The 12,699-nt window shown below is 44.1% G+C and overlaps 1 protein-coding gene across 3 annotated transcripts; it reads right to left on the bottom strand.

Moving 5' to 3' along the window:
* Positions 1–3,746: 3,746 nt before the first annotated feature.
* Positions 3,747–12,349, bottom strand: inhbab (inhibin subunit beta Ab). Of its 3 annotated transcripts, none has more exons than XM_082513245.1 (5): positions 11,917–12,349; positions 10,885–11,008; positions 8,769–8,928; positions 6,899–7,608; positions 3,747–5,132 (listed from the first exon to the last, which is right to left on the bottom strand). In XM_082513245.1, exons 4-5 carry the CDS (start codon positions 7,296–7,298, stop codon positions 4,357–4,359), a joined length of 1,176 nt encoding a protein of 391 aa, XP_082369371.1. In that variant the 5' UTR covers positions 7,299–7,608; positions 8,769–8,928; positions 10,885–11,008; positions 11,917–12,349; the 3' UTR covers positions 3,747–4,356. The 3 variants fall into 3 exon arrangements, with proteins under 3 accessions (XP_082369371.1, XP_082369373.1, XP_082369372.1); XM_082513247.1 differs by having other exon boundaries at positions 6,899–7,261; XM_082513246.1 differs by lacking the exons at positions 10,885–11,008; positions 11,917–12,349 and adding an exon at positions 9,301–9,747.
* Between the last annotated feature and the right edge of the window lie 350 nt (positions 12,350–12,699).

Raw genomic sequence — 12,699 nt, 5'->3', positions numbered from 1 at the left:
CTGATAGTCATTGTTTTTAAAATGAATGTTAACCATGTAGGTATTGAAAAATGACCAAACCAGGAAAGTGGTACGTATCATAATGCTGTGTGAGTCAAGCAGGATACATATATATACATACACACACATATACATATACACTCACACACACACACACACACATTTATACATACAAAAAACACCCAGCACGCCCCTGCGGGCGGTTTATCCTTCAAGCTCGGGTCCTCTACCAGAGGATATATATATATATATATATATATATATATATATATATATATATATATATATATATATACATATACCCTATACATATACATATACCCTAACCCATATATATATATACACACATATATACATACACACACACCACAACTAAAAGGAACATTAACAGGACAGAACACTCAGCATTAAGGGCTCAGGGACATTGTGACAACGGACCACAGGAGTCACAGACAATATATACACAAGAAAGAATCAGGGCAGAGAAGAAACATGTGAGGAACACAGCTGAACACAGTGTGACTGATGAGATGGGAAGCGGAACAGAACACAATGCACACAGGAAGAGTGCCATGGCAGGGATCACCGGTGTGTTTTTAGAGTGGACCCAAAAGCAGAAATGGAAGAAATGAACTGAAGTTTAAACAAAAGCGAGCCTTTATTGTGACTGATGCAAAAAAAAACAGATAAGGAAGGCGAAAACAAAGGCGGACCTAAACTACAACTTAAACTGGGAAAAGACATGAATATGAAACTGAACGGGAACATGCAAAAATGTAACTGTGCAATAATCAAAACAGCATGAACAAGAACCTGAACAGTAGGGAAAAAAACTCTGTGACCTGACGTGAAGACAAAGAACAAAGGAGACAGACGACTCAAATACACAGGAGGATAATGATGGAAGTGGAAACACCTGGGGAGACACAGCTGACACTAATGAACATGACGCCATAGGAGGACCAAAACTATACACACTGGACATGGAAACACCAGACTCTTCAAAATGAAACAGGAAACATGGAGCGACGTAAACATGACAGCACAAGCCGGACAATTAGAACATGGAACTGAGGAGAGACTAACGGACATGCATTACTGAAAGAAAAAACACTGAAGACAAGAAAAGACTCATACATCAGGACATGTGCTAGACTCAAGTACTCCCTCAACTTAACCTATTTCTAATATAACATAAGAAATCAAAAATACAAAATAAACTCAAACTGCTGGTGCACAGAGCCAGCGCCTGACAACGGGAAACTGAAAAGATAACACAGGAAGTACGAGAGACACACTGAGGCTCAGACTGACCACATACAGAGGGCACGAGCACAGATAGACATCAATAACACAGGAAACTAGACCCAAGATGACAAGGAAACAGAGGAGGAATGATAACAAACTAAGAATACAAATATTAAACAGGGATCACAACTATTGCATCGAAATCAGGGAAAGAATCGGAATCGAAACACCCTGAGTCACAGACAGAGTTTCAGTAGTTTACAGTGTAATTAATCAGATCTGCCATTCAGATATTCCAGAGTACATGTGGCCTTTAGCCTTTAATACTTGTAAAATACATTTACAGTGTGTATTATCGTAGGGTCTTTACCTTACAATAAGGCTCATCAAACACAGTGAGGCAACTGTCGTCATGATATAAATTCAATTCCTTTTTTCAGCTCAATAAAAATGAATTGAACTGATGCCCGATGTAGACCTGTGGAAACCAAACATGAATTCTCACTAACGTTATATATAATGTCATTAATTATAAACAAAACCTTCAGGAATGATTTCTGTTTTACAGGCAATACATCTATCTGTTATCTGTCCCGTCAACTCTTTCATACAGCACAGCTTTAGTAACCAAAGGGTATCCCACTAATTTCTAATGGTAATAATGTATTGTTTTATACAGAGGAAACATGCTACACATTTCACAAGAACACACATTTTAACCAAGTGTTAATAGAAATATAAAGGCTCAGAGCAGCGTTGACTCCTGTTTTTTTTTTACAGTATATGTTCTGCCTGTTCATGATGGTTTGTGTTATTGGGGATCTAACCCGTCAGTTGTAAGGATCTCACTTTGTTTAGAACAAAGACAATGGACTGATGTTATTGGTGGTTTTCTCATGTAATTGCCATCTAAACCATATCTCTGTTTGTGTGAATTTAAACAATTTAAGCTAAAAGTTAAACTCTCACAAATTCCACAAGTTCAAACCTTCCAAATAGTACCTCTCTGAGCTGAAGCTGGTCATTGTCCAAAGAGTTTCATCAGTGCCCAGAGTGCTGATAAGCCTGATAACCTCAGTAACTGCTGGAGTCTCTCCCAGGATTCAATGGGTGAGGGTACTGGCCCTGTTTCCAGCCAATCACAGGCATCTTAGCTTAAATGTTTCTGCATTCTGTTTGGTTTTTTTCTGTACTTTTGTCTACAACCCTTTTTCTCAGCCTGCAGCTCTGTGGGCACGTTTGAAACTGACTCCTGATGTTGTGTTTCAGGCTCTTTTCATCAAGTGTTTCTGTGCTCCAGTACCCAGAATTCTTTGGGTTTGCCTCAACAGTCTTTGTGGTTCTTAAACCAACTTGTTAACTCAGCGATGAGTTTGTAGGTCAGTGAACAAACAGAGCGCCACCATGCCAGCTGGCTGCTCCGCTGCTTTCAGCCTGCGAAAGGTTTAACTTTACCACTGTCAACAGCCAATCAGGGGGCAGAACAGACAGAGGTGAACGTGAAGGAGCCTCTCAGTCTGCCAGCCATCGCTCCCATTTTTACCTGAAGACAAAGAGCTGGCTCTCAGATTTCTCCATCGCTCTGAATGGCTTTGTGAATGTGTGAAAACAGAGTTCAGCTCAGAGCTGAGGGGCTGGGTGTCTTTGAACACATGCGTCAGGAGTCCAGCCTGCATGTCCAGGCCAAGATACTGAACCCATCAGGGTGTCAGTGTGTTTGTGGATGTTTGAAAGGTGCTTGAGTATAGAAGAAAAGTATCTGTATGAATGAAGCTTAGAGGAAATGTGCTTAGAGGAGAAAAGAGCTATTTAAGAACAAGTCTGTTTACCATTTACAGCATGAATACCATCAGAGAGTAGCTGCCTGAAAGTTTCCCATAAGCACGTCTTCCTCTGAAAAGAGTTAGGGTTCGAGAATCAAATAAAGGCTGGTTGCAAAAAAAACCCCACTTTGAAACCTGAAAACCGAGCGGCTGGGTGCCAGCAATCACACCAAATCTGAAATAAAATGACTGATCTGCAGTAAATGAAATCACTTCCTGCTTTTCAGATCTTCATTTTGCTTTAGTTAGGATACACTTTAGTGATGTTTGAGCCAGCCCAAATCTGTGATATTAACTCATGATTGACCTTAATAAACCTTTTAAAACGGGTGGGGAACTCCAGGCCTCGAGGGCCGATGTCCTGCAGGTTCTAGATCTCACCCTGGGTCAACAGAGCTGAATTACATGATTAGTTCATTACCAGGCCTCTGGAGCACTTCAGGACATGTTGAGGAATCAGCTGACACATCTAAAATCTGCAGGACAGCGGCCCTCGAGGCCTGGAGTTCCCCACCCCTGTTTGAAAGAGTTCATAATGGCTGAGCTGTTCTCATATTTGCAGTGCAAGGTTTGTCCTGAGGGTGGCACGAACTCTCAGAGAGTCATTGAAATGCAAAGACTTGTGTTATTTAGAGTTTTCCAAAGACAGAGACAAAATGTGGATTGGTAGTCCGTTTAATGAGAAAACAATCAATGGAAATAAATTACAGAAACAACATATATTACAATTAAAGATTGATGTGAAGAGAAATGTCTTCAGTTTGTTTTTGTTTCAGCAGATTAAAGGTTTAATCTGACACAGGTGGATTTCAGCCGTTTGTCTCTCAGGAAAATAAACCAAACGTTTGTCTTTGGCTTTCATCTGAATCCAAACTGCGGCAATGCATCTAGAAATACCTATTACTGTGCAAATATCTACATTCAGTGTGTTTCATAACAATAACGAAAATAACGTTTGGCTTCAGCAACCAGATTAACTACTTTCAGCTGGAACATGCTAATAATGTGGAAATGTTCTCTGAGCAGCAGAAAACCAACACTGATGAAGCACACAGAGACATCCACGTTGCATAGTATCCTCAGCACATTCCAATGTGGAAAAGTCTCTCCCAGTATGAAACACAAAAATTCACTGAACACAGGAGACTGTCTTTCCTGGGAAAGAGCATATCAGATGTTTCTTCCTGCAGGTTGCAGGTTTCATAGAATATTTCTCAGAGGTTCTCTGACAGTTTCCAGAGTCTTTTCCACGTCTGGTAGAAGCAGCAGAGCAAAAGCCAGCTGTTCACGAGCAGCCGCACTCCTCCACGATCATATTCTGGATGTCCTTCTTGATAATCTTCTGCTCTTCGTTGTAGTAGAGCATTGACATTGCTCGCAGCCTCGTTGGCACGCAGCACGACTTGATGTTTTGAAATGGGCTGTAGCCTCTCATGCGATAATGGTTGATGACCGTTGAATGGAAAGACAGCGGTGAGCTTCCAATGCTTGCCATGTGGTTTGGACAGTCGCCTTCGCAGTAGTTGGCGTGGTAACCAGCCGGAGCGATGATCCAGTCACTCCAGCCGATGTCTTTAAAGTTCACGTAAAACTCTCGCTTGCAGCAGATGCGTATTTTCCCATCGCACTGCAGAGCTCGTTTAGCTCGGCGCTTAGCCACCTCCTCTTGAGCTCGAAGCGCCACCATGAGGAACGGCCGGTGTGACTGATCTCGTCCCGTGGCCGGTTCACCGTTTGCAGGCGTCAGGACGGGAGCGGCACCTGCTTCGAGACACAGAGGACAGGAAACCCGTAACCTAAGAGGACTGTTGCCGCCGTCCAGTAGATTCTGAACAGTGCGAGGAATGGCGAGGGTGTGCCAGCCACTACGACGGGTGTCCGCCATCTTCTCTGAAACACAGTCCTCGTCATCATCGTCACGATAAAGCCGCAGCATCACTTTGCTTCTCAGGCGGTTCATCTTTGACATTTTCAGGAAGATCCAAACGTTTGCCTGCTCCACCACAGACGAGCCACTGCCCTCCCTCGAAATGTCAAAGGTCACCGCGTTTGGCCCGTCGCCTGTGAAAGAGAATAGTTAGGACATTAGCGCTGTGTCCCATTTACTACACAGAGTCAGAAAATTTCAGTCTAAAACAGTGCGATCTCTGACCCTTGACAATGACAGAGGGGCGTTCAGAATTCAGTCTGATAGTCTTTGACCTTTGACCTCTCAGATTGTATTTTAAGTGGAAACTGGATGGGTTAATGTGGATTAGGGTTGGTGTGTCTGAGTTTGGGAAGATATCAAATGAAACGTGCTGAAGACGCCTTAGGAAAGACCAACTTCATCTGGCAGTTTGTTTTTCCCTGAAGGGAAGGGAACAAACGAGGAACTTGAAACCATGACCCCGCTGACGCCCCCAGATAGAAATTTTAATGAGTGAACAAAGTCGATGTTCTTAACAGTGAAAGCTTGAATGGAGCTTCAGCCTCTAAATATATTCAATATGAGGAAAGGCACTAAAAAAAGACCAGGCCTGATTTCAGGGAATGATGTTAATGATGTTAACAAGCCTGGTCATATAGGACACTAACTCCGCCCCCACCCACCCGACACCACCCCAACAAAAAAAAGGCCCGTCCTGTCTCAGCGCTTCCTTCTTTGTCTCCTGTTAGAGAATAATTAGTGAGGCCCAGATTTATCTGAATGAACAGATTATTTACGCGCTAAGATCACTTGGTATGCTCGCCCAAATTACTGTGCACTAATTTGGGCGAGCATCCTTTGAGGGGCCTTTTGATAGAGACAACTATTTATAGAACAAAGCAAAGCAGCAATGTAACGGGTCCGTATTCACAGGAGATTTTAAAGGCTTTGCAACCATCATCATCTTCAGTAAGTCACAGTGGATTGAGAGCAGGTTAATGACAAGCAGCAAAGGTTCTGCCAGCAAAGATCTACTGCTGTTCAGACCAATGTTTCCCTCATCTTTCATCTGTTGAGACTTTCTCCAGCTGTTGTTCTCAGTGAAAATACTCTGTGGATTTAAGATGTTCTCATATTGATTGTTACTCTGAGTCTTTGTGAGCCAAACCAGCAGATCATTCGAACATTCCTGTTTGAAGTAAAGTTTGTCCACTAATTGGTCACCAGTCTGTCTGATGGACATCGTCAGTGACTGTTTGAACTTTGATGAGAAGTTGATTTGTTAGTTTACATTTTGGGGTTCAGAAATGAAAGAAACAAGGCTGTCGTTCCATCAGAGAACCCTTCCTTGTTTCTGTCAACAGAACAAACACGTTTATTTCACTCGGAGACAAACTGGAAGTTTCAGCACTGCAGTCAAACACATGAATGTGAGCTGAATGTTCTGACCTGAACATGAAAACCTGTGGCTGAAATCTGTAAACACACTTTGACCTCTTTGGATTATTGTGAATGAGCTAAAAGAGCAAACAGACAGTCTGACATCACTGACGGTCAGTGAACCTCTGAAGAGTCTGACTCTACAGACTCCACTGAGTCTGGATCTGCTGACGTTAATAACCGAACCCTAACCCAGCCAAGAGAAAATGTTCCCTACAGACACTCTTTAATCCATCCTGAATGTCAAAGGCTCATCGTGTCTTCAGTTCTTACATTAAAGGGTTTTTTTCTGCCAGACGCCTCCTCGCAGAATTAGCTTTAACCAGTCAGAGGGCTCAGTGGTGAGCCTGAAAACTTTCTACGGCTGTATTTAACCAGAGCTAATAACACTAATAACACTGACCCTGAACTCAGAAACTGGATGTGTTCTCTGTCAGGACAAGAAGATAAACCACGCCTGACGTGCCGTGGGACTCACCTGGCTCTCCAAAGGTGATTATTTCAGATGGCGGTTCGGGTGGTGCTGAATTGTCTGTGCCCTGGCCCTCCTCCTGGATCTCCACACTGCCGTCTTCAGCCACATGGGCCACGTGAAGTTTCTTGATGGCGTTGAGCAGAGCGGCACGAGGAACTGGCTGTGTCAGGTTGGGCCGGGCGCTCAGGTGCAGCATGTTGAGAATGTGACGCTTCACTGCCTCCACCATGTCACTCTGAGCTCCGGACGAAGACGAGTTCCTCCTCAGCTGAGGCAAAGAGCACGAAGGACAGTCAGAGGACACCGCCGAGTCCTGCAGCCGTGGTGCCGGAGAGATGGTCGGAGAGGCATCGATGAGAAGCCATGCTGAGATGGAAAAGACCACGGCAGAAAGAGAACACATAATGGTTGGCGGTCTGATGCAGAGTAAAAGACAGAGTTTTTATTTGAAACAGGTTTGAGATTCTTCAGATGAAATCCTCTGAAATTCAAAAGACTTCAGGGCGGAAACTAGAAACTCTGACGTGAAGTTGCTGCAGGTCTGATGCGCTGTGAGGGATGTTCTGGTGTTGTTAGTCCTCCTGGTGCTGGCCCGGTGGTCCTGAACTGAACGAACAGTGTGCAGGGTCACTCTACTCTTCCTCTCTGCTCTGTTACAGTAATTATACCTCTCAGCCTGTTTAATCCCTCCCTCCATCCACAGAGGTATTTCCCTGTGAGTCACACACACACACACACACACACACACACACACGCACACGCACACACACACACACACACACAGTGAGCAAAGTCTCTCAGAATACCTCAGGACTGTTTGTGGAGTTTCCTCCTGAATGAACGTCACGACATAAGAGGAGGAGGAAGGAGGAAAGAGGAGGTAGTGTCCCTGATTCATTCACCACACACACACACACACACACACACACACACACACACACACACACACACACACACAGATGAGTCAGCGCAGCGTCATCATCACCTCACGTGGAGGAGAGACTGTCGGTGTGAAATAAATTTTTAGAATGGAGAGAGTTTGTTCTAAAGACCAGTCCTGCACAGAGCAGATGGAGCGTGCTCAAAACAGACTACCACACACGCACACACAGTGACATCAGCACGCCCTCTGCTGGTGGGAGTCAGGACCTACAGCGTCCTCTTCACCTGAGAGGGACCCTCTGAGTCAGTGGCTCCTATAAGTTCACACAGGTCTGTCAGCTCTGCGGCAGGAAGGAGAAACATCGGGAATATCCATGTGTGGATGTCAGTGAACTGACCGCAGATGTCTGACCTGAACGGCTGTAAAGCCTACAAATGTGACGCCGTCATAACACAGGTCAAGCGTCAGCTGAAAATGTCACACAGTCACTCGTTTGTTTGATCAATTCAAGATGTCAACTGGCAAGAAGTGCTTTTTTTTGACAAAATTCAAGTGGATGTGAATTTTTGATTGATCTCACTTTTAAATGACGTAATGCTGTTACGTCATTTAAAGCAGAAGCTGTTTGAAGCATCCTGTATAAAGATGAGATCAGCAGATGATTGGACTAAAGCAGGGTTGGGGAACTCCAGGCCTCGAGGGCCGGTGTCCTGCAGGTTCTAGATCTGACCCTGGGTCAACACACCTGAATCACATGAGTAGTTCAACACTAGGCCTCTGGAGAACTTCAAGAGGAGGTCATTTAACTGTTTAAATCAGCTGTGTTGGATCATGGACACATGTAAAACCTGCAGGACACCGGCCCTTGAGGCCTGGAGTTCCCCACCCCCTGGACTAGAGCAATGATGTCAGTGCTGAGACTGACAGTGCGGAAAAGCGATGAAAAAGAACAGAAGCAGCAGTTGAGCGATTACAGATTATTAAACTTACACATAAGCTTCATTTCACTTGCTGGCCCACGTCCTCATTTTAGGTTTGACAGTGTTTTAGTCGATAAAGGTGAATGGCTTGAACATGAATTGAGCTGCGGTTTGGGGAAGGCCTTGATGGGGACTGGCGCCGGCTCCCGGGCCTGGCAGTTCCCCATGCACTAAATAGAAGAGAAGAAGTTAAAGAAAAGGGAAGGGAGGGTGGGGCACATAGACGAGAACGAAAAGCATGTAGAACTGAGGTAACATACAGTGGGGCAAAAAAGTATTTAGTCAGCCACCGATTGTGCAAGTTCCCCCACCTAAAATGATGACAGAGGTCAGTAATTTGCACCAGAGGTACACTTCAACTGTGAGAGACAGAATGTGAAAAAAAAAATCCATGAATCCACATGGTAGGATTTGTAAAGAATTTATTCGTAAATCAGGGTGGAAAATAAGTATTTGGTCAATAACAAAAATACAACTCAATACTTTGTAACATAACCTTTGTTGGCAATAACAGAGGTCAAACGTTTACTATAGGTCTTTACCAGGTTTGCACACACAGTAGCTGGTATTTTGGCCCATTCCTCCATGCAGATCTTCTCGAGAGCAGTGATGTTTTGGGGCTGTCGCCGAGCAACACGGACTTTCAACTCCCGCCACAGATTTTCTATGGGGTTGAGGTCTGGAGACTGGCTAGGCCACTCCAGGACTTTCAAATGCTTCTTACGGAGCCACTTCTTTGTTGCCCGGGCGGTGTGTTTTGGATCATTGTCATGTTGGAAGACCCAGCCTCGTTTCATCTTCAAAGTTCTCACTGATGGAAGGAGGTTTTGGCTCAAAATCTCACGATACATGGCCCCATTCATTCTGTCCTTAACACGGATCAGTCGTCCTGTCCCCTTGGCAGAAAAACAGCCCCATAGCATGATGTTTCCACCCCCATGCTTCACAGTAGGTATGGTGTTCTTGGGATGCAACTCAGTACTCTTCTTCCTCCAAACACGACGAGTTGAGTTTATACCAAAAAGTTCTACTTTGGCTTCATCTGACCACATGACATTCTCCCAATCCTCTGCTGTATCATCCATGTGCTCTCTGGCAAACTTCAGACGGGCCTGGACATGCACTGGCTTCAGCAGCGGAACACGTCTGGCACTGCGGGATTTGATTCCCTGCCGTTGTAGTGTGTTACTGATGGTGACCTTTGTTACTTTGGTCCCAGCTCTCTGCAGGTCATTCACCAGGTCCCCCCGTGTGGTTCTGGGATCTTTGCTCACCGTTCTCATGATCATTTTGACCCCACGGGATGAGATCTTGCGTGGAGCCCCAGATCGAGGGAGATTATCAGTGGTCTTGTATGTCTTCCATTTTCTGATGATTGCTCCCACAGTTGATTTTTTCACACCAAGCTGCTTGCCTATTGTAGATTCACTCTTCCCAGTCTGGTGCAGGTCTACAATACTTTTCCTGGTGTCCTTCGAAAGCTCTTTGGTCTTGGCCATGGCGGAGTTTGGAGTCTGACTGTTTGAGGCTGTGGACAGGTGTCTTTTATACAGATGATGAGTTCAAACAGGTGCCATTCATACAGGTAACAAGTGGGGGACAGAAAAGCTTCTTACAGAAGACGTTACAGGTCTGTGAGAGCCAGAGATTTTCCTTGTTTGAGGTGACCAAATACTTATTTTCCACCCTGATTTACGAATAAATTCTTTACAAATCCTACCATGTGGATTCATGGATTTTTTTTTCACATTCTGTCTTTCACAGTTGAAGTGTACCTCTGGTGCAAATTACTGACCTCTGTCATCATTTTAAGTGGGGGAACTTGCACAATCAGTGGCTGACTAAATACTTTTTTGCCCCACTGTATATAGATAACAACTGGAAGGAGCGTGTTTGGAGATGTGGTCCCGCTCCAGAAATTCAGATACTTTATCTCCAGTTCAACATGGCTGTTGAGTGACTGGCAGAGTCATCAGCTGCACACCTGCAGAAACATTAGGACCCGCACGGCACAGAAAATAAATCTTACTGGACAGAAATGATCATGTGACTTCTTTGTAAGTGACTCATTTCCCCACTGACACTCTACATCTGAACTTCAGGTTTCCCCCACCAGACACACTGACCTGTGGAAAACAGCACTCAGGAGGTAGTGGGGTTTTGTGGTGTTTGGAAGGTTGGTGGTTAGAATCCAATCTGCATGTTGAAAGTGGTCAAAGTGCCCCAGGTGCACCCATCGAATTTACACGTCTGCATGAAAACTGAATGAGGGTAAATGTGCGAATACAGACTGCAGGGTTTAACATGCTGTGAGTGTTCACTGTGGAGAAGCGCAACATGAAACCCACTGATGTCTGAACACGGTTGGCGTGGAACGAATAATTAGCAGCTAACTAACCCTATGAACTACATAACTGTACTCAGTATTCTTACAGTGTCACAACAAATGTAACCTTTATAAGACAGAACTGAAGAGAAGGGGCTCTGAAACAGAGCCTGATGATCAAGAGTAAATTTAAATAATGTTCTAAGCTGGAAACGATCTTTTACTTCAACAACACACAAACAGAACCGCGACAAAAGCAAGACTCATGGAAACAATCCGGTCATTAAGTCTGATGTCATCAGCCGTGCCTGAGCCCAAACTCCGCTGCAGGTCAAATGAACACTGCAGCATCACTGAGAGTTAAAAGCTGTCTAAATTTTTCATCTTTAATAAAACGATCAGCGTTGCTGCTTTACCAGGTGTAACAATTAAGTTTAACATCCAGGCTTCCATGAAAATAAAAATTATTAAATTTATCAGAGTTAGAAGTTAGCAGGAAGTTAGCTCGCTAGCTTCCATCTAAACATGATATAGCATGTTCTGACTGAGAGATTTATGAAACAATTCAAACGTACAGCTCTGCTATCACGTCCAACATAAATGAAGACAGAAAACTAAACGGCAGTGACGTTTGTAGGGTTACTGAAGTTGGGCTAGCTGGTATATAATGATGTGCTACGTGATCGCTAGCGACACAGCTATGTTAGCATAACATTAGCACAGTGAAGCTGGAGGATGAACGCTAACTTTTTTCCACTCGATAAAAGTTAACGTGAGGGTTCAGAATAGTTAGGGACAAATGCAATCGCATGGCAGGATGCTGTAAACGGACCAAACTTCAGTCAGGAGAACAACCGAGATAATCCATCCACAATACGAGGTTAGTCATTAATATACTGCTGCATGGGCTGTAGTTACATCGGAAGGTTTTAAAAACTGAGCTTTAAAATGAACAGTGGTAATAAAAACTGAGAAAAGCTGACAGTGATCACTGACTGTTTTTAGGGGCTTGTTGAGATTAAATAGAACAAGATACAAAACATTAAAACATGTTAAAAACACAAAAGCCTTATTAAGCGTAGAGTAGTTTGGGCCCGGAAGCAGGATTCATCTCGTCATCACTTAAAGACAAGATAGTCTTCTCCAACATGTAGTTTGAGGCTCTGCTGCCCTCTGCTGGTTTTTTCTGGACATTAAATTCAATCAGTTCAGCTTTAGTAATACAGCACCAAGCGATAATCAATCGATAGGGGCCTCAAGGTGCTTCATGCTGCCCTGACAGGTGTTACAGGCCTGGACAGGGGCAGACATTGTTGGCGACACATTGACAAACTGGTCTATAAAGCAGCGGCCCCCAACTCCCAGGCCACGGACTGGTACTGGTCTGTGAGTCGTTTGGTACCGGGCCTCAAGAGTTGAGGCTCGGGTGTGAAATGTATGGTTTTCGGGGTTTTATCGTTAACTCGGCTTCCCTGGGTCTTTTCCCGTGTGTTATGAATAAATTTTCTAAACAATTTAGTGAACTTTATATTTCTTTTGTAGTTGTGTGTCTTTACTTGAAAGAAATATTTACGCGTTACCATAGCAACCAGAGAGCATTAAGGGGCAGAGAGGA

Source organism: Aulonocara stuartgranti (genome assembly GCF_965226115.1).
Source record: "Aulonocara stuartgranti genome assembly, chromosome: 18".
Taxonomy (NCBI): Eukaryota; Metazoa; Chordata; class Actinopteri; order Cichliformes; family Cichlidae; genus Aulonocara; species Aulonocara stuartgranti.
Note: the sequence above shows the minus strand (reverse complement) of the source record. Positions and strands in the feature narration are given on the sequence as shown.

Bases quoted from the DNA above. Each gene is read 5' to 3' on its own strand.
- inhbab (XM_082513245.1), bottom strand. From the start codon at position 7,298: ATGTGTTCTCTTTCTGCCGTGGTCTTTTCCATCTCAGCATGGCTTCTC. The intron at 5,133-6,898 runs GTGAGTCCCACG...TCTCTTTCACAG, and splicing joins AATCACCTTTGGAGAGCCAG to GCGACGGGCCAAACGCGGTG.